General features: G+C 48.1%; 1 protein-coding gene across 1 annotated transcript in view; it reads right to left on the bottom strand.

The window, feature by feature from the left end:
• The window catches only part of shkbp1 (SH3KBP1 binding protein 1), a 57,115-nt gene that overhangs the window by 32,784 nt on the left and 2,498 nt on the right, over positions 1-21,833 (bottom strand). The window contains exons 2-9 of the mRNA XM_061720062.1: positions 21,287-21,340; positions 18,270-18,315; positions 18,060-18,192; positions 17,201-17,281; positions 16,696-16,866; positions 16,531-16,621; positions 15,249-15,439; positions 6,424-6,539 (exon numbers count right to left, since the gene is read on the bottom strand). Coding sequence (XP_061576046.1) covers positions 6,424-6,539; positions 15,249-15,439; positions 16,531-16,621; positions 16,696-16,866; positions 17,201-17,281; positions 18,060-18,192; positions 18,270-18,315; positions 21,287-21,340 — 883 coding nt within the window. The remainder of the gene's footprint in view (positions 1-6,423; positions 6,540-15,248; positions 15,440-16,530; positions 16,622-16,695; positions 16,867-17,200; positions 17,282-18,059; positions 18,193-18,269; positions 18,316-21,286; positions 21,341-21,833) is intronic.

Raw genomic sequence — 21,833 nt, 5'->3', positions numbered from 1 at the left:
TTTTTAATGTGAGAGGCTTGCAAAAAGCCTTGTGCAACTTGTCAGTAAATATCAGGCCAGCAGATGGCAGCAAAGTGCCTATTTGGATGAGTGATCGCGAGGGTGGGGGCTAGAGGAGGGGCTAGAGGAAGAGGAAGTTGCAACGCGGTGCAGAAGAGAAATGGCGAGACGACAGACAGACGACAGAGGGAAATATCGGCAGCTAAAGCTTGAAGACAGCTTTCGTTTGGGCACATCAAAGGTTCAAGTGGGTGAGCAAGATGAACCAAGCGATGAAGATTTCAATGAACCTGATCCTGAAACAAACGATGAAGAATTCAGTGAACCTGATCCTGATTCTTCTGATGAATGGTATGCGTCGGGATTGACGGATGGCAGCTTTTCATCTTCCCCAGAGCCACCACGAGGTAAGAAGTTCAAAGACTTCAAAGAGAAGAACTTGTTAGCAACGAGGTAGCAGCTTAGTAATGATAGTAATGATAGTCTTCACTCAGCAATGCAACTAATGTTACTGTCTTTCACATGTTGATTCACATATTTATTTCTATAATCCATTTCTATAATTTATTATAATTTTACTATAATTTATTTCTATATTTCACAGATCTCAGGCCTAGATCTCGCTCCACAGGGCCCGGTCCCACTCCTGGTGGTAGTGCAAAGAAGCAAGGTAAAATAAATCTCCACATTACACTGTAGTGATAAAAAAAAATATTTTTACAGTTATAAATATACAGATATATTTATGTAATTCACAGATCATACGCCTAGATCTCGCTCCCCTACCAGAGGGCCCGGTCCCACTCCTGGTGGTAGTGCAAAGAAGAAAGGTAAAATAAATCTCCACATTACACTGTAGTGATAAAAAAAAATATTTTTACAGTTATAAATATACAGATATATTTCTGTAATTCACAGATCATACGCCTAGATCTCGCTCCCCTACCAGAGGGCCCGGTCCCACTCCTGGTGGTAGTGCAAAGAAGAAAGGTAAAATAAATCTCCACCTTACACTGTAGTGATAAAAAAATGTATTTTTACAGTTATAAATATACAGATATATTTCTCTAATTCGCAGATGATGCATCGGCCATGGATCCCAGACACCCTGTTGGCAGTGGTAAAAAAAGAAAAGGTAAAAAAAATCTTCACGGTACATTGTCTTTTTATGATAATGGCATCTGGTATGTATAACATATAGGTAATGGAATATATGTATGTATAATTTATAGGTCGTGCATCGAGCAGAGATTGTGGGCAGGATCCTGATTGGCAGGAAAGTGACTGGCAGCCACACAAGATCCCCTTCAGTGCAAGACCTGGTCCGCAGAGCGCTGCTGCAGAGATGACTTCTGAATCACCAGCAGACTTCTTTGAGCTCTTCCTAACTGATGAGCTGTTAGGCCACATTGTGGAGCAGACAAATTTGTATGCACGTCAATATTTTGAGGCCCACCCCTACACTCCCCCACCACACAGTAGGCAAAACGCATGGAAACCGGTGTCAGTCCAAGAAATGAAATCATTCTTTGGGCTAACATTCCTCACTGGCTATGTAAAAAAGCCAAACTTGGAGCTTTATTGGAGCGTAGATGAGGTTGATGCCACCCCGTATTTCTCCAAGACTATGTCACGAAATAGGTTCCAGCTCATATGGAGGTTCCTTCATTTCAATGATAACAGAGCCCAGGATCCCAATGACCGGATGTACAAAGTCCGGCCAGTGTTGGATTACATTGTGGATAAATCCAAAGAGCTGTACCAACCTAGGCAGAATATATGCATTGATGAAGGGATGATGCTGTGGCGGGGGCGTCTCTCCTTCAGGGTGTACAACCCTCAAAAGCCCGTAAAATACGGCATTAAATCATATATTTTATGTGACTCTGCTACAGGGTACTGTTTTAACATGAAGCCTTATGTTGGGGTAGGTAGCACTCTGCCAGATACAGTGTTTGGGCTCTTAGATCGTCTCAAAGGTCACGGTTACACACTGTACATGGATAATTTCTACAACTCTGTGGCACTTTGTGAGCGTTTGGTAGCAGCAAATGTAAATGTGTGTGGAACTCTCCGCAAAAACAGGGGGGAACCAAAGGTCATCACTGAGGTGACAAAGTCTGACTTGGGGACGGAAGGAAAAATTGTGCGCCATAAAGGGGGGGTAATGATTCTTGCGTGGCAGGACAAACGGGTTGTGAAAATGGTGACAACCTGCCACCAAGATAGGATGGAGCGGGTGGACGTGTGGCAGAAAGGACAAAAACACAAGGTGTCCCAGCTGAAGCCAGAATGCATCGTTGCATACAACGCTTGCATGAATGGGGTTGACAAGTTAGATCAGAATATTGCTTATTACCCCTTTATCCGAAGGTCGCTAAACTGGTCTAAAAAGTTTGTAGCCTATCTGTTTCAGATTGCTATGTTCAACGCTCATGTCCTATACAGAGCCAAGAACCCGGGGGAGTGCAAATCCCATTTGGAATTTATTAGGCAAGTAGTAAGGTCTTGGACTTCAAAAAGAAAAGTGGATGAGGATGAGGATGAGGATGAGGTGGGAGAGCAGATGGAGGAGGAGGAGGATCCTGCAGGTGTGGGGGCTGAGGGGGGCGGGGACTCCGAGCAAGGCAGAGGCAAACAGAGGGCTCCTTACAACACAGACCCAGAGAGTCGTCTAGATGGGCAGATGAAAAATCATAAACTTGTGTACATGCAGCCTACTGACAAAATGATGAGGCCAAGGAGGAGGTGTCGCGTTTGTATACGCAGGGGTCTGCGTAGCGAGACCAAAATGTGGTGCCGATCCTGTTGTGTCCCCCTGCATGCAGGAGAATGTTTCACAGCCTACCACACAAAACCAAATTATTTGTAGGGGTTAACACACACACACACACACACACACACACACACACACACACACACACACACACACACACACACACACACACACACACACACACACACACACACACACACACACACACACACACACACACACACACACACACACACACACACACACCTTCCTTTATTGTCATTGTAAGAAAAGATACCTGTATTGTATATAGTATAATTGTTTTGAATAAATTGTTTTGTTATCAAAAGTCAATTTTTTCCATTGCATTTTTTGTTTCATAGAAGTAAACAACTGTTCAGATTATGTAGGGGTCACTACAACAAAAAATATTGACATCAAAGTCACCGTTCTGCTCAAATTGCCTCTCTGCACAAAAAGCTCATTATCTCGGTTTTTTGATCCAAACCTTGTGTTTTTGCTGAAACCACCCTATGTTCTACTGCTGATATCTAAAGAACAGAAAATGATAAACACAAACTTTTTTTTCCCTGATGTTCATGAGAGTCTAAAGTTTCTTGACGTAGTTTCAATGTTTATGTACTCCTAAAACTCAATATTCTGTGGGTCTTTGAACATCAGCAAAAATGCCCCAAAACTCTGGCAGTATGGAGCTCTCTGCTCTGAATATGGCTGGCAGTCAATGAGTTAATAATGCCCATCCAGTAAACATGTACACCATTAGTGAATGATTAGTAGATGTATTAGGTAGCTGTTACTTAATGCTTATTCACTCCAAATAAACACCATTAGTAAATGATTACTAGGGACATTATTAACGTTTTACTTATGTATTAACTAATGTATTACTTTATACTAAGTAATGCATACATAAGGATAAATAATTACATCATGTAACGTTTATTAATGCTTACTAATGTATTAATTAACTCTGAGCAGTAGGCATTCATTAACTGTTTATTAATGCATTAACTAATATGCTAATTAATGTTAAGTAATACATAATAATGGTTATTTAACTATTATTAAACTGTTAATTAATGCTTAATAATGCATTAACTAACTGTTTATTAATGCATTAACTAATATGCTAATTAATGTTAAGTAATACATAATAATGGTTATTTAACTATTATTAAACTGTTAATTAATGCTTAATAATGCATTAACTAACTGTTTATTAATGCATTAACTAATATGCTAATTAATGTTAAGTAATACATAATAATGGTTATTTAACTATTATTAAACTGTTAATTAATGCTTAATAATGCATTAACTAACGTTAATTAAGGGACCCTTATTGTAAAGTGTTACCATATATATGTACATATATGTGTATATGTATATATATATGTGTGTGTATATATATATATATATATATATATATATATATATATATATATATATATATATATATATATACATATATACACACATATATGTGTGTGTATACCTGTGTGTGTATAACTGAATAGCATAACCAGTAGTGTGACTACCTGCAGAACGTATTTTAGTATGAAAGCCTGCATTTTTAACGTACATCAAGCATCCTGTATCATAGCTACATGTCTGCCGTTTGTAACAAAGAAAACCGCGTGAAAATCGGTTGAAAATTAAGTGAGTTATAGTCATTTTACTCATCCAGACACCTCCTTCCTCAATAGAAGTGAACGCACTGGAGTCAAAGCGCCACCGATCCAAGATGGCGGCCACTCCCGACGTCGGCCCCAATAGGAAGCGTCAGTCAATGCGGCGTCTATGTATATATGTCTATGATTGTGGGTAATGTAGTCAGGGGGATTGTGGGTAATGTAGCTGGCGCTAAAAACGTCAGGAATGGTCACAGACGTTAAAGACGACAGCAACAACAGCAGCGACGCTGACTCTCATAATGGAGACTTTGACGAGACGGAGCAGCTGGTTTTTATTTTGATAATAAAGTTCGACATACGGTACTTTTCTTCTTGTTTTTTTTTTGCATTTGCTGTAGGATTTTGTAGCATTCCTGTAGCAGCTCCACCAGGTAGATGCTAACTCACCCCCAGCCTCTATAGGACGGTATTTTACCAGATAGTCAGGGGTCAAACCCTAAGATTGGTAACTCTGCTCACGCTTCTGGGTAAAGTTATTAACCTTATGTTTTAGTTATTAGGAACCCCTAGGAGGAATAATAGGCTGTTTCATCTTGGATTGTTTTGCTGGTGACCACTGGAGGCGCTGTAACATTCAAATACTCCATTCATGCATATGCTCACAATAATGGTCCAAATGTACAGTTTATGCAAAATCTTCAATGTTCAACATTTTATATTTAGGGGAATGGATAAAACATCAATTTTTTTAAATTGTATTGCTATATTTTGTTCAATATTGGTTAAAAAATATGACTTTTTTATAGGCGTTTCTAACACACACATAATAACCATCTTTTTTATTTTTTTTTTTACAGTGAAACACATTTTCTATGAAATCCTGTGTCAAAAACGTCTATAAAAAAGTGATATTTAGTATCCAATATTGGCTAAAATATTACAAAATGATTCATAAAGGCTTTTTTAGTATTGTTTTATCTATTTCCTTAGATATACAATGTTTTAATCTTGACAATTCAGCATATAAATTGTACAGGTTGACCAAAACTGACCATATGCCTGAATGGAGAACTTGAATATTCTAGCGCCTCTAGTGGTCACCAGATAAAACATTCAAGATGACAACAGCCCTAAAATTCCTTCTAGAGATTTGTTCTAACAAAAAAAATAGGTTGTTAAACTTTACCCAGACATGTGAGCAAAAGTCTTAACGGAGGCTTTTATAAAGTTGACCCTTGATTAAGATATTTAGTGCGTCTTATAGTGCGGAAAATACGGTAGTCATAGAAACCTGAGGAACCTGGACCCCTGCTGGACCAGGAGGTCCAGGCTGGACCAGCACCAGGAGGTCCAGGCTGGACCAGCACCAGGAGGTCCAGGCTGGACCAGCACCAGGAGGTCCAGGACCAGCACCAGGAGGTCCAGGACCAGCACCAGGAGGTCCAGGACCAGCACCAGGAGGTCCAGGACCAGCACCAGGAGGTCCAGGACCAGCACCAGGAGGTCCAGGACCAGCACCAGGAGGTCCAGGACCAGCACCAGGAGGTCCAGGACCAGCACCAGGAGGTCCAGGACCAGCACCAGGAGGTCCAGGACCAGCACCAGGAGGTCCAGGACCAGCACCAGGAGGTCCAGGACCAGCACCAGGAGGTCCAGGCTGGACCAGCACCAGGCTGGACCAGCACCAGGAGGTCCAGGACCAGCACCAGGAGGTCCAGGACCAGCACCAGGAGGTCCAGGACCAGCACCAGGAGGTCCAGGACCAGCACCAGGAGGTCCAGGACCAGCACCAGGAGGTCCAGGACCAGGAGGTCCAGGACCAGCACCAGGAGGTCCAGGACCAGCACCAGGAGGTCCAGGCTGGACCAGCACCAGGAGGTCCAGGACCAGCACCAGGAGGTCCAGGACCAGCACCAGGAGGTCCAGGACCAGCACCAGGAGGTCCAGGACCAGGAGGTCCAGGACCAGCACCAGGAGATCCAGGACCAGCACCAGGACCAGAACTCCACCCACCTGCCAGTGTTTGGTGACGGCGTTCCAAACCCCCACTTTCCCGGTGTGGCTGGTGGCGATCAGCTGGTTACCAACGAAGAAGAGCGCCTCGGCCGGCACGTTGAGGCTGAAGACGCCTGAGGGAGAAACACGGGGCGTCACACACGGAAACATTCCTACTCTGGTTCTCAGACACCCGGGTGACCCGGGTGACCCGGGTCACGGCCCTCCTGGAAAGCTTGAACCAAACTCAACTGTGTCGTGGCTAAGGCTGGCTGGCTGACCATGTTCTAAAGCAGGGGTCGGCAACCCGCGGCTCTTTAGCGCCGCCCTAGTGGCTCCTGGAGCTTTTTCAAAAATGTTTGACTTTTTTTCCTTTTATTCTTTTTCTCCTTTTTTTCTTCCTTTTTCCTTTCCTTTTTGATTTCGAAATTTTGACTTTTTTCTCAACATTTTGACTTTTTTCTCGAGATTGAACTTCAACATTAATCTCGACATTTCCACTTTTTTTCTCAACATTTCGACTTTTTTCTCGACATTCCGCCTTTCGCCATTTGCCTTCATTCTAAGGCTTATATAAGACTTTATTTTTTGCGGCTCCAGACATATTTGTTTTTTGTGTTTTTGGTCCAATATGGCTCTAAAACATTTTGGGTTGCCGACCGCTGCTCTAAAGGAATTGTGGGAAGTCCGTTTGCCTTTATTTCAAGCCGTTCAGACCTGCTGTGACCCGGATGACTGTGAAGCTACACCAGCAAACCTGATGGGTTCCTGTACTGGACTTTAGCTGAACAACAACAACATGGATTTAAGTAGAAAATGATGACAGTGTTTCCTCTAGGAATGTTTTCAGCAGTGGGGGCATGCTTCCCGGGGGGGCGGCGGCGGCGGCGTAAATGTACGGCGTACACATGTACACAAATGACCACTTGACAGCAAATGTAACTTTCAAAACCTATTTATTGGCTTTTATCCCTGAACTTTTGAAGAACAATCCCTGAACAATAAATAAATGTTACTTCAACTTCAACTCTAACCAGTTGAAGGAAGGAAGGATTCCAGCCGCTGGACGCCGGTGTGAACCGGTGTTCTGCCAATTTCTGCTGCTTTGCCAAAACATGCTACCTAAAGGTTTTCTACCTTTGTAGAGCTACAATTTTACTGTGTTTTACTCTCTAGCTCACTTCCTTTCACCCCCAAGTGGTCCTTGTTGCTTGCCAGGCCGTCATTGTAAATAAGAATGTTCTTAATGACCTGCCTGGTTAAATAAAGCCTTAGAATTGTTGTTTTTTTCTCTTTATCGTATAATGTTCACAAAGTGTAATGCATTCATGTCATGGGTCTAGTGTATTTTGAAGGATCAAATACTCAACATCCCATATTATCCATTTTACATCGTGCAAGAAATGATGCAAAACTTTGAAAATCGACTGTGCGCATGCGCAGAACCAAAAAGTAGCATTTCTCGGCAGGGAGCAGAAATTGGCAGAACACCGGCCGTTCAAAGTGAACCCTGATTTATGGTTCCGCGTTAAATCGACGCAGAGCCTACGCCGTAGAGTACACAGCGAAGCGCACCGTACGCGCGCGTCACCGCGTATCCTACGGCGTAGGCTCTGCGTTGGTGTAACACGGAACCATAAATCAGCCTTAAAGGAGCTGTATGTAAGAGCAATAATAAAACGAATCATAAAATGACCCCGATATGTCAACAGACATTTAAAAATCATGTTCATTTCAAATACTTATGTCACTGACAACAGCACTCAAGCCAGGATATTCCAGTTTAAAAAGAGGAGTTGCAGCCCTCAACTGATGTTTATGTTGAAGCTCCACCCTCCACCTATCTCCCAATCACCAAGTCAGTATTGTTTCTGAAGCTCCACCCTCCACCTATCTCCCAATCACCAAGTCAGTATTGTTTCTGAAGCTCCACCCTCCACCTATCTCCCAATCACCAAGTCAGTATTGTTTCTGAAGCTCCACCCTCCACCTATCTCCCAATCACCAAGTCAGTATTGTTTCTGAAGGTCCACCCTCCACCTATCTCCCAATCACCAAGTCAGTATTGTTTCTGAAGCTCCACCCTCCACCTATCTCCCAATCACCAAGTCAGTATTGTTTCTGAAGCTCCACCCTCCACCTATCTCCCAATCACCAAGTCAGTATTGTTTCTGAAGGTCCACCCTCCACCTATCTCCCAATCACCAAGTCAGTATTGTTTCTGAAGCTCCACCCTCCACCTATCTCCCAATCACCAAGTCAGTATTGTTTCTGAAGCTCCACCCTCCACCTATCTCCCAATCACCAAGTCAGTATTGTTTCTGAAGCTCCACCCTCCACCTATCTCCCAATCACCAAGTCAGTATTGTTTCTGAAGCTCCACCCTCCACCTATCTCCCAATCACCAAGTCAGTATTGTTTCTGAAGGTCCACCCTCCACCTATCTCCCAATCACCAAGTCAGTATTGTTTCTGAAGCTCCACCCTCCACCTATCTCCCAATCACCAAGTCAGTATTGTTTCTGAAGCTCCACCCTCCACCTATCTCCCAATCACCAAGTCAGTATTGTTTCTGAAGCTCCACCCTCCACCTATCTCCCAATCACCAAGTCAGTATTGTTTCTGAAGCTCCACCCTCCACCTATCTCCCAATCACCAAGTCAGTATTGTTTCTGAAGCTCCACCCTCCACCTATCTCCCAATCACCAAGTCAGTATTGTTTCTGAAGCTCCACCCTCCATCTATCTCCCAATCACCAAGTCAGTATTGTTTCTGAAGCTCCACCCTCCACCTATCTCCCAATCACCAAGTCAGTATTGTTTCTGAAGCTCCACCCTCCACCTATCTCCCAATCACCAAGTCAGTATTGTTTCTGAAGCTCCACCCTCCACCTATCTCCCAATCACCAAGTCAGTATTGTTTCTGAAGCTCCACCCTCCACCTATCTCCCAATCACCAAGTCAGTATTGTTTCAGCATCCGGGTTGCCAGCTCGGCTCTAATTATGGCAGCCATGGCAGCCTACGTTCCTGCTGCATTCTGCAGCCTACCTGGCAACCTCTGGTCGGGGGGAGGAGGGGGAGGGTACACGCCGCTCAACAATATTTGGAAAGTGACTGCAGTACCAGTTTTGGACATTTCTTACAGACGGCTCCTTTAAGGCTGCAGCGGTGTGGGAGACATGGATGACTGAGGGAGAACACAGTTTCACCAAGAGTGGAAGGCAGCGCCGGGCAAGTTATGCCACAGTTTGTAGATGTATTGTTGATGCGTGGGCTAACGTGTCTGCTGGGACTATTTTGCGAGCTTTTGCAAAAGCCGGCAAATCCAAGGCGCCGCACGGCACAGAAAGAGACTCTGAGGAAATTGCGGCAATGGTGCTTTTGCGACAAAAAAATAAAAAATAATAAAAAAAATATAATAAAAAAAAATGTTCAGGCGTGGCGGCTATGATTTAGCAGTGGCGGGCCGCCACTGCTGAATGAATGTAGAGGAAACACTGGATGATGACGATTACATCTGATCGGACCAGTTGGAACCCCTTAAACAGCTCTGACTTACTGAACATCAGTACACGTCACCAGGGAGCAAGGAGGTAAATGGCTAAGAGGAGTCAGTGGCTAAGAGGAGTCAGTGGCTAAGGAGGTAAATGACTAAGAGGAGTCAGTGGTTAAGAGGAGTCAGTGGCTAAGGAGGTAAATGACTAAGAGGAGTCAGTGGTTAAGAGGAGTCAGTGGCTAAGAGGAGTCAGTGGCTAAGAGGAGTCAGTGGCTAAGAGGAGTCAGTGGCTAAGAGGAGTCAGTGGCTAAGAGGAGTCAGTGGCTAAGAGGAGTCAGTGGCTAAGAGGAGTCAGTGGCTAAGAGGAGTCAGTGGCTAAGAGGAGTCTGTGGCTAAGAGGAGTCTGTGGCTAAGAGGAGTCAGTGGCTAAGGAGGTAAATGACTAAGAGGAGTCAGTGGCTAAGAGGAGTCAGTGGCTAAGGAGGTAAATGACTAAGAGGAGTCAGTGGCTAAGAGGAGTCAGTGGCTAAGGAGGTAAATGACTAAGAGGAGTCAGTGGTTAAGAGGAGTCAGTGGCTAAGAGGAGTCAGTGGCTAAGAGGAGTCAGTGGCTAAGAGGAGTCAGTGGCTAAGGAGGTAAATGACTAAGAGGAGTCAGTGGCTAAGAGGAGTCAGTGGCTAAGGAGGTAAATGACTAAGAGGAGTCAGTGGTTAAGAGGAGTCAGTGGCTAAGGAGGTAAATGACTAAGAGGAGTCAGTGGTTAAGAGGAGTCAGTGGCTAAGAGGAGTCAGTGGCTAAGAGGAGTCAGTGGCTAAGAGGAGTCAGTGGTTAAGAGGAGTCAGTGGCTAAGGAGGTAAATGACTAAGAGGAGTCAGTGGTTAAGAGGAGTCAGTGGTTAAGAGGAGTCAGTGGCTAAGAGGAGTCAGTGGCTAAGGAGGTAAATGACTAAGAGGAGTCAGTGGTTAAGAGGAGTCAGTGGCTAAGAGGAGTCTGTGGCTAAGAGGAGTCAGTGGTTAAGAGGAGTCAGTGGCTAAGAGGAGTCAGTGGCTAAGGAGGTAAATGACTAAGAGGAGTCAGTGGTTAAGAGGAGTCAGTGGTTAAGAGGAGTCAGTGGCTAAGAGGAGTCAGTGGCTAAGGAGGTAAATGACTAAGAGGAGTCAGTGGCTAAGAGGAGTCAGTGGCTAAGGAGGTAAATGACTAAGAGGAGTCAGTGGTTAAGAGGAGTCAGTGGCTAAGAGGAGTCAGTGGCTAAGAGGAGTCAGTGGCTAAGAGGAGTCAGTGGCTAAGGAGGTAAATGACTAAGAGGAGTCAGTGGCTAAGAGGAGTCAGTGGCTAAGGAGGTAAATGACTAAGAGGAGTCAGTGGTTAAGAGGAGTCAGTGGCTAAGGAGGTAAATGACTAAGAGGAGTCAGTGGTTAAGAGGAGTCAGTGGCTAAGAGGAGTCAGTGGTTAAGAGGAGTCAGTGGCTAAGAGGAGTCAGTGGTTAAGAGGAGTCAGTGGCTAAGGAGGTAAATGACTAAGAGGAGTCAGTGGTTAAGAGGAGTCAGTGGCTAAGGAGGTAAATGACTAAGAGGAGTCAGTGGTTAAGAGGAGTCAGTGGCTAAGAGGAGTCTGTGGCTAAGAGGAGTCAGTGGTTAAGAGGAGTCAGTGGCTAAGGAGGTAAATGGCTAAGAGGAGTCAGTGGCTAAGAGGAGTCTGTGGCTAAGAGGAGTCAGTGGTTAAGAGGAGTCAGTGGCTAAGAGGAGTCAGTGGTTAAGAGGAGTCTGTGGCTAAGAGGAGTCAGTGGCTAAGAGGAGTCTGTGGCTAAGAGGAGTCAGTGGCTAAGAGGAGTCAGTGGCTAAGAGGAGTCAGTGGCTAAGGAGGTAAATGACTAAGAGGAGTCAGTGGCTAAGAGGAGTCAGTGGCTAAGGAGGTAAATGACTAAGAGGAGTCAGTGGTTAAGAGGAGTCAGTGGCTAAGAGGAGTCAGTGGTTAAGAGGAGTCAGTGGCTAAGAGGAGTCAGTGGTTAAGAGGAGTCAGTGGCTAAGGAGGTAAATGACTAAGAGGAGTCAGTGGTTAAGAGGAGTCAGTGGTTAAGAGGAGTCAGTGGCTAAGAGGAGTCAGTGGCTAAGGAGGTAAATGACTAAGAGGAGTCAGTGGTTAAGAGGAGTCAGTGGCTAAGAGGAGTCTGTGGCTAAGAGGAGTCAGTGGTTAAGAGGAGTCAGTGGCTAAGGAGGTAAATGGCTAAGAGGAGTCAGTGGCTAAGAGGAGTCTGTGGCTAAGAGGAGTCAGTGGTTAAGAGGAGTCAGTGGCTAAGAGGAGTCAGTGGTTAAGAGGAGTCAGTGGCTAAGAGGAGTCAGTGGTTAAGAGGAGTCAGTGGCTAAGAGGGTAAATGGCTAAGAGGAGTCTGTGGCTAAGAGGAGTCAGTGGCTAAGAGGAGTCAGTGGCTAAGAGGAGTCAGTGGCTAAGAGGAGTCAGTGGTTAAGAGGAGTCAGTGGCTATAAGGAGTCAGTGGCTAAGAGGAGTCAGTGGCTAAGAGGAGTCAGTGGCTAAGAGGAGTCAGTGGCTAAGAGGAGTCAGTGGTTAAGGAGGTAAATGGCTAAGAGGAGTCAGTGGCTAAGAGGAGTCAGTGGCTAAGAGGAGTCAGTGGCTAAGAGGAGTCAGTGGCCAAGAGGAGTCAGTGGCTAAGAGGAGTCAGTGGCTAAGGAGGTAAATGGCTAAGAGGAGTCAGTGGTTAAGAGGAGTCAGTGGTTAAGAGGAGTCAGTGGTTAAGAGGAGTCAGTGGCTAAGAGGAGTCAGTGGCTAAGAGGAGTCAGTGGCTAAGAGGAGTCAGTGGTTAAGGAGGTAAATGGCTAAGAGGAGTCAGTGGCTAAGAGGAGTCAGTGGCTAAGAGGAGTCAGTGGCTAAGAGGAGTCAGTGGCCAAGAGGAGTCAGTGGCTAAGAGGAGTCAGTGGCTAAGGAGGTAAATGGCTAAGAGGAGTCAGTGGTTAAGAGGAGTCAGTGGTTAAGAGGAGTCAGTGGTTAAGAGGAGTCAGTGGCTAAGAGGAGTCAGTGGCTAAGAGGAGTCAGTGGCTAAGAGGAGTCAGTGGCTAAGAGGAGTCAGTGGCTAAGAGGAGTCAGTGGCTAAGAGGAGTCAGTGGCTAAGAGGGGTCTGTGGCTAAGAGGAGTCAGTGGCTAAGAGGAGTCAGTGGTTAAGAGGGGTCTGTGGCTAAGAGGAGTCAGTGGCTAAGAGGAGTCAGTGGCTAAGAGGAGTCAGTGGCTAAGAGGGGTCTGTGGCTAAGAGGAGTCAGTGGTTAAGAGGAGTCAGTGGTTAAGAGGAGTCAGTGGCTAAGAGGAGTCAGTGGTTAAGAGGAGTCAGTGGCTAAGAGGAGTCAGTGGCTAAAGAGGTAAATGGCTAAGAGGAGTCAGTGGCTAAGAGGGTAAATGGCTAAGAGGAGTCAGTGGTTAAGAGGAGTCAGTGGCTAAGAGGAGTCAGTGGCTAAGAGGAGTCAGTGGCTAAGAGGGTAAATGGCTAAGAGGAGTCAGTGGCTAAGAGGAGTCAGTGGCTAAGAGGAGTCAGTGGTTAAGAGGAGTCAGTGGCTAAGAGGAGTCAGTGGTTAAGAGGAGTCAGTGGTTAAGAGGAGTCAGTGGTTAAGAGGAGTCAGTGGCTAAGAGGAGTCAGTGGTTAAGAGGAGTCAGTGGCTAAGAGGAGTCAGTGGCTAAGAGGAGTCAGTGGTTAAGAGGAGTCAGTGGCTAAGGAGGTAAATGGCTAAGAGGAGTCAGTGGCTAAGAGGAGTCAGTGGTTAAGAGGAGTCAGTGGCTAAGAGGAGTCAGTGGCTAAGAGGAGTCAGTGGCTAAGAGGAGTCAGTGGCTAAGAGGAGTCAGTGGCTAAGAGGAGTCAGTGGCTAAGAGGAGTCAGTGGCTAAGAGGAGTCAGTGGCTAAGAGGAGTCAGTGGTTAAGAGGAGTCAGTGGTTAAGGAGGTAAATGGCTAAGAGGAGTCAGTGGCTAAGAGGAGTCAGTGGCTAAGAGGAGTCAGTGGCTAAGAGGAGTCAGTGGCTAAGGAGGTAAATGGCTAAGAGGAGTCAGTGGCTAAGAGGAGTCAGTGGCTAAGAGGAGTCAGTGGCTAAGAGGAGTCAGTGGCTAAGAGGAGTCAGTGGTTAAGAGGAGTCAGTGGCTAAGAGGAGTCAGTGGTTAAGAGGAGTCTGTGGCTAAGAGGAGTCAGTGGTTAAGAGGAGTCAGTGGCTAAGAGGAGTCAGTGGCTAAGAGGAGTCAGTGGCTAAGAGGAGTCAGTGGCTAAGAGGAGTCAGTGGCTAAGAGGAGTCAGTGGCTAAGGAGGTCAGTGGCTAAGAGGAGTCAGTGGCTAAAAGGAGTCAGTGGCTAAGAGGAGTCAGTGGTTAAGAGGAGTCAGTGGTTAAGAGGAGTCAGTGGCTAAGAGGAGGTCAGTGGCTAAGAGGAGTCAGTGGTTAAGAGGAGTCAGTGGTTAAGAGGAGTCAGTGGTTAAGAGGAGTCAGTGGCTAAGGAGGTCAGTGGTTAAGAGGAGTCAGTGGTTAAGAGGAGTCAGTGGCTAAGGAGGTCAGTGGTTAAGAGGAGTCAGTGGTTAAGGAGGTCAGTGGTTAAGAGGAGTCAGTGGCTAAGGAGGTCAGTGGTTAAGAGGAGTCAGTGGTTAAGAGGAGTCAGTGGCTAAGAGGAGTCAATGGTTAAGAGGAGTCAGTGGTTAAGAGGAGTCAGTGGCTAAGAGGAGTCAGTGGCTAAGAGGAGTCAGTGGTTAAGAGGAGTCAGTGGCTAAGAGGAGTCAGTGGCTAAGAGGAGTCTGTGGCTAAGAGGAGTCTGTGGCTAAGAGGAGTCAGTGGCTAAGAGGAGTCTGTGGCTAAGAGGAGTCTGTGGCTAAGGGGGTTTCGTGGCTAAGAGGAGTCAGTGGCTAAGAGGAGGTCAGTGGCTAAGAGGAGTCTGTGGCTAAGAGGAGTCTGTGGCTAAGAGGAGTCTGTGGCTAAGGGGGTTTCGTGGCTAAGAGGAGTCAGTGGCTAAGAGGAGTCAGTGGCTAAGAGGAGTCAGTGGCTAAGAGGAGTCTGTGGCTAAGAGGAGTCAGTGGCTAAGAGGAGTCAGTGGCTAAGGAGGTAAATGGCTAAGAGGAGTCAGTGGCTAAGAGGAGTCAGTGGCTAAGAGGAGTCAGTGGCTAAGAGGAGTCAGTGGCTAAGAGGAGTCAGTGGCTAAGAGGAGTCAGTGGCTAAGAGGAGTCAGTGGCTAAGAGGAGTCAGTGGCTAAGAGGAGTCAGTGGCTAAGAGGAGTCTGTGGCTAAGAGGAGTCAGTGATTAAGAGGAGTCAGTGGCTAAGGGGGTTTCGTGGCTATAAAGGCAGCAGCATCAAGGTACAAAAACTCTGTTCTCGTACCGATTTCATTTCCATTGCCGTCGGGGCAGATGGACCACAAGATGATCTCCGTCACCGAGGCAACGGCCACCATCTTGTCGTTGTCCCCCAGCGAGCCGCCCATCACCTTGGCGTTGAGCGCGACTCTGTCGATCATGCAGTCGAGGCGCGGCGAGGTGAAGACCTGCTGCCAGCCGGTGGACTCCTTCATCCTGGAGGAGATTGGAGTTCACTGTAGAACCGCCATACCCCAACCCCAACCCCAACCCTAACCCCCCTAACCCTAACCCCCTAACCCTTACCCCAACCCCCCTAACCGTTACCCCAACCCCAATCCCCCTAACCCTTCATCCTGGAGGAGATCAGAGTTCACTGTAGAACCGACTTACCCCAACCCCAATACCCCTAACCGTTACCCTAACCCTCCTAACAGTTACCCCAACCCCAATACCCCTAACCCTTACCCTAACCCTCCTAACCGTTACCCCAACCCCAACCCTTCATCCTGGAGGAGATCAGAGTTCACTGTAGAACCGCCATACCCCAACCCCAACCCCCTAACCCTTACCTCAACCCTAACCCCCCAACCCTTACCCCAACCCCCCTAACCCTTACCCCAACCCCCCTAACCCCCCAACCCTTACCCCAACCCTAACCCCCTTAACCCCAACCATAACCCCCCTAACCGTTACCCCAACCCCAACCCCAACCCTTCATCCTGGAGGAGATCAGAGTTCACTGTAGAACCGCCATACCCCAACCCTAACCCCCCAACCCCAACCCTAACCCCCCAACCCCAACCCTTACCCCAACCCCCCTAACCCTAACCCCCCCAACCCTAACCCACCCAACCCTTACCCCAACCCTAACCCCCCCAACCCTTACCCCAACCCCGACCCCCCTAACCCCCCTAACCCTTACCCCAACCCTTACCCCCCCAACCCATACCCCAACCCTAACCCCCCCAACCCTTACCCCAACCCTAACCCACCCAACCCTAACCCTTACCCCAACCCTAACCCCCCTAACCCTTACCTCAACCCTAACCCCCCAACCCCAACCCTAACCCCCCTAACCGTTACCCCGACCCTTACCCCAACCCCCCTAACCCCCCAACCCTTACCCCAACCCTAACCCCCCTAACCCTTACCCCAACCCCCCTAACCCCCCTAACCCTTACCCCGACCCTTACCCCAACCCCCCTAACCCCCCTAACCCTTACCCCGACCCTTACCCCAACCCTAACCCCCCTAACCCCAACCCCAACCCCCCTAACCCTCCCACCCTGCGTGGCAGTGTTTACCTGTAGCAGACCACGAACTGTGAGTACGCCACCGCGATCCAGTTGTGGTGCCCACAGATGATCCGGGCCATGCCGGCATCGGCCCCCGCACCTGCGGCGACCAGCAGAACCCTGAGTCTCGTCACCTCCGCCGAAGCAAACCAACCCCACAGTGCCGATTGTTACCTGCAAAGGTCCGCTCCTCGCCCACGGCCCTCCCCAGGATCCCGGAGTACCCCAGGTTGGGGGGCATGGTGTTGCTGCGTCGCACCGGCGCCCTCTCCACCGCCGTGGCCCGGCCCGCCATGAACTGGGACCCCGCTACGCTGTGGCGGTTCCGCCGCTTGGCCGGGTAGACTGGGACGACACAGACGGACCAGATGTTAGCGACTCGGGTCTTTGGGAGGAACGTTCAGGCTACCAGAGGACCTGCAGGTCTGGATCTGGACCCTAGTGGTCTGTAGAGGACCTGCAGGTCTGGATCTGGACCCTAGTGGTCTGTAGAGGACCTGCAGGTCTGGATCTGGACCCTAGTGGTCTGTAGAGGACCTGCAGGTCTGGATCTGGACCCTAGTGGTCTGTAGAGGACCTGCAGGTCTGGATCTGGACCCTAGTGGTCTGTAGAGGACCTGCAGGTCTGGATCTGGACCCTAGTGGTCTGTAGAGGACCTGCAGGCCTGCGGGTCGGTACCTGGGGGGGGCAGGTATCCGTTGAACAACACGTTCCCGCAGGAGGACCGGTCCAGCTCATCGCACAGCTGCAGCTTCTGGACTGAAACAGAAACAGCGGCGGTCAGATCCGGGTCAGGTGACCCGAGTCGCCCCCAAACCCCCCAACCAGCGGCGTAGGACAGTTGACAGTAGGACATGAGAAAAAAAGTCAAAATTTTGAGAAAAAAGTGGAAATGACAAAAACGCACGAAAAAACGCACACTCGCACACAAAACGAACGAACGCACGCACGCAAAAATGCACGAACGCACGGAAAAACGCACGCTCGCACGCAAAAGGCACGCAAAACGCACGCAGAAACACATGAAAAAACGCATGCAAAACGAACGCACGCACGCAAAAATGCACGAACACACGAAAAAACGCACGCTCGCACGCAAAACGCACGCACGAAAAAACGCACGAACGCACGAAAAAAACGCACGCAAAACAAACGCAAAACGCACGCACGAAAAAACGCACGGTCGCACGCAAAAACGCACAAAAAAAAATGCACCAACGCACGCAAAACGAAAGCACGCACGCAGAAACGCACGAAAAAACGTACACAAAACGCACGCACGCAGAAACGCACGAAAAAACGTACACAAAACGCACGCATGCAGAAACGCACGAAAAAACGCACGCAAAACGAACGCAAGACGAACGCACGCACGCAAAAACGCATGAAAAAACGCACGCTTGCACGCAAAACGCACACACAAAAACGCACGAAAAAATGCATGAACGCACGCAAAACGCACGCACGCAAAAACGCACAAACTCACGCAAAACTAACGCAGGCACGCAAAAATGCACGCAAAACGCACGCAACTCACCCAGCGGCGTGATGCCGTAGAACTCGGCCTCGTGCAGCAGCATGTGCACGCTGACGGAGCGCGGGTGCAGCTCCTTGGTCCGCAGGAAGTTGAGGATGGTGGCGAACAGGGACGGGTCTCTGTCGATGAAGATCTGCACACAGAAACAGGCGTAAACACGGGTCGTCCCCCAAGGTGGGCGGCCCAGATCTGAACACGGGGTGGACTCACCGCTCCGGTCTCGTCCTTCAGGGTGGAGATGCGGCCGCTCAGGAGGCTGACGACAAACGGACAAGGAGGAGTTAGACAGTTCTGATCCAGTTAGTAACAAACACACCCAAGATTAGTGTCCGACCGATCAGCCTTTTTTTGGATTATTTCGATCACCGATTAGGGGGAAATCAAAAAGACCGATAGCCGATATCAGCCGATACGATTATTACCCTTTTTTACCTTTTTGGGAGAAAACAAATTTCCATACAAAAATTCATTTAAATGAATGGTGAGCAATTTATTGCTTTAACTAGGAAGGACAGCAATATTCACTTCGCACGGCTCACACATCAAAAGTGCAAATTATGGAACATCAAACAAAACAAGCAGCATTTCAGTTATTAAAAATAACATTAAGTGAATTTTCTCTTTACATAAAATAAAAAAGCTGCCTATAAAAAATAACAAATTAAGAGGAATAACAGCCTCAATTTTAGAACAGTCAGGCACAATACTCCCAATTCCCAGGGGGAACTTGGAGGTAGTAACAGTAAGCTAACGAGTACACATGACAAACAACCAAACAGTACAGGTCGTGAAAATGGCTACACAGGTTGTTTTTTTAAGTGCAAATATTTACTTAAGTTTACTTAAGTTTGAGCATGTTGAACATCCTTAATACAAAAAGAAAATGCAGTATTTCAGTAAATGATCACATTAGATCCCTCTTCTTTCTTTCTGCAGCTGCCTGATAGATTTCTTGTTCAGGCCTGTAAAGATGCCATTGCAATAATCCAACCTACTGAAAATGAATGCATGAATAAGTTTTTCCATGTCTTGTTTAGACAGAATCCCCTTAATTCTAGCAATGTTTTTTAGGTGGTAATAGGCAGATTTAGTGATAAACTTTAGATGGCTGTTAAAGTTCAGGTCTGAGTCAATAATTACACCAAGATTTCTGGCTTGATTTGTAGCTGTCAATGACATGGAGCCAAGGTGAGCGCTGAAAAAAAATCTAAATTATTTATTTTCGATTTTTTTTTGGGCGGGGCCGATACCGATTATTAATAAAATTATGAATATCGAATTCGATCTTGGGGTCGCCCACTACCCAAGATTAAATGTTTTAATAATCCTCTACAGCAGCAGGAAGATACGACTTTCAGAGATCGGGGACAGAAACAACAACGTGCAAAAAGAGCCAATGTGCAAAATAAAAATAAAATAAAAAGCATTAATTTATGTGGACGATGAAGCGCTGCCACACTGTTCTCTGTGGAACTGAAGGAGTCCGGGTCCGGGAGGCTGGAAGTATCCGGGTCTTCCTCACCAGCTGGAAGTATCCGGGTCTTCCTCACCAGCTGGAAGTATCCGGGTCTTCCTCACCGGTCATAAGTATCCGGGTCTTCCTCACCAGCTGGAAGTATCCGGGTCTTCCTCACCGGTTGGAAGTATCCGGGTCTTCCTCACCAGCTGGAAGTATCCGGGTCTTCCTCACCAGCTGGAAGTATCCGGGTCTTCCTCACCAGCTGGAAGTATCCGGGTCTTCCTCACCGGTCATAAGTATCCGGGTCTTCCTCACCAGCTGGAAGTATCCGGGTCTTCCTCACCGGTTGGAAGTATCCGGGTCTTCCTCACCAGCTGGAAGTATCCGGGTCTTCCTCACCGGTCATAAGTATCCGGGTCTTCCTCACCGGTCATAAGTGTCCGGGTCTTCCTCACCAGCTGGGAGTGTCCGGGTCTTCCTCACCAGCTGGAAGTATCCGGGTCTTCCTCACCGGTCATAAGTATCCGGGTCTTCCTCACCGGTCATAAGTATCCGGGTCTTCCTCACCAGCTGGAAGTATCTGGGTCTTCCTCACCGGTCATAAGTATCCGGGTCTTCCTCACCAGCTGGAAGTATCCGGGTCTTCCTCACCAGCTGGAAGTATCCGGGTCTTCCTCACCAGTTGGGAGTGTCCGGGTCTTCCTCACCGGTCAGAAGTATCTGGGCCTTCCTCACCAGTTGGGAGTGTCCGGGTCTTCCTCACCGGTTGGGAGTGTCCGGGTCTTCCTCACCAGCTGGAAGTATCTGGGTCTTCCTCACCGGTTGGAAGTATCCGGGTCTTCCTCACCGGTTGGGAGTGTCCGGGTCTTCCTCACCAGCTGGAAGTATCCAGGTATCCTCACCGGTTGGAATTCAAGTTTTTTCCATTTTTTTCCATTTTTTTCAGGTTTTTTAGAGTTTTTTCAGTTTTTTTTCCAGGTTTTTTCATTTTTTTTCAGGTTTCTTTCAAGTTTAGAAGTATCCGGGTCTTCCTCACCGGTCGGGATGTTAGCGCCCCATATCTCTGGACCAGGAGCACCCGGGTCGCCCCCCAGACGAGCTTCTTAACCCTCCCTAACGTCCATTTCCTTCCTCTGGGTCGACGTGAGGAACACCCGTGTTATTCTGGGTAGAAAGCCACGCCCCTTTCCCTGTGAGCATGCTCAGTAGCTGCAGAGACTCAGCTGGACTCAAGCCACGCCCCTTTCCCTGTGAGCATGCTCAGTAGCTGCAGAGACTCAGCTGGACTCAAGCCACGCCCCTTTCCCTGTGAGCATGCTCAGTAGCTGCAGAGACTCAGCTGGACTCAAGCCACGCCCCTTTCCCTGTGAGCATGCTCAGTAGCTGCAGAGACTCAGCTGGACTCAAGCCACGCCCCTTTCCCTGTGAGCATGCTCAGTAGCTGCAGAGACTCAAGCCACGCCCCTTTCCCTGTGAGCATGCTCAGTAGCTGCAGAGACTCAGCTGGACTCAAGCCACGCCCCTTTCCCTGTGAGCATGCTCAGTAGCTGCAGGGACTCAAGCCACGCCCCTTTCCCTGTGAGCATGCTCAGTAGCTGCAGAGACTCAGCTGGACTCAAGCCACGCCCCTTTCCCTGTGAGCATGCTCAGTAGCTGCAGAGACTCAAGCCACGCCCCTTTCCCTGTGAGCATGCTCAGTAGCTGCAGAGACTCAAGCCACGCCCCTTTCCCTGTGAGCATGCTCAGTAGCTGCAGAGACTGCACTCACCTGGAGAAGAAGGAGTCTGGAACCCAGGTGAGCGTCTGGCGGGACGTGCTGAACCTGAAACACACGGACGGACAGGGTGAGTCCGGTCCCGGTCCGGTCCTCCGGGTCTTCCCCGGACACTTCCCGGGTCACGGGTCACAGGAGATGACCCGTGAGCCGGGAAGTGTCCGGGTCTTCCCCGGACACTTCCCGGCTCACGGCTCACAGGAGATGACCCGTGAGCCGGGAAGTGTCCGGGTCTTCCCCGGACACTTCCCGGCTCACCGGTCATAGGAGATGACCCGTGACCCGGGAAGTGTCCGGGTCTTCCCCGGACACTTCCCGGCTCACGGGTCACAGGAGATGACCCGTGAGCCGGCCGGGTCAGAATTAACCCCACATTTTGAAAAACCAGCCGTTTCCGTCTAACTTTTACTCGGTTTCCTTCCAGAACGGATCATTCATGATTTAACCGTTTCTCTGGGGATTTTGTCATTTAGGTGAAACATTCTCTAACTTTTAACAACTTTACATCAGGTGTTTTTGACACCTCGCCCCTCATTATATA

The sequence above is a fragment of the Cololabis saira genome, chromosome 4 (assembly GCF_033807715.1).
Source record: "Cololabis saira isolate AMF1-May2022 chromosome 4, fColSai1.1, whole genome shotgun sequence".
Classification (NCBI taxonomy): domain Eukaryota; kingdom Metazoa; phylum Chordata; class Actinopteri; order Beloniformes; family Belonidae; genus Cololabis; species Cololabis saira.
The sequence above is the reverse complement of the archived record's forward strand: the minus strand, read 5'-3'. Positions and strand labels throughout refer to the sequence as shown.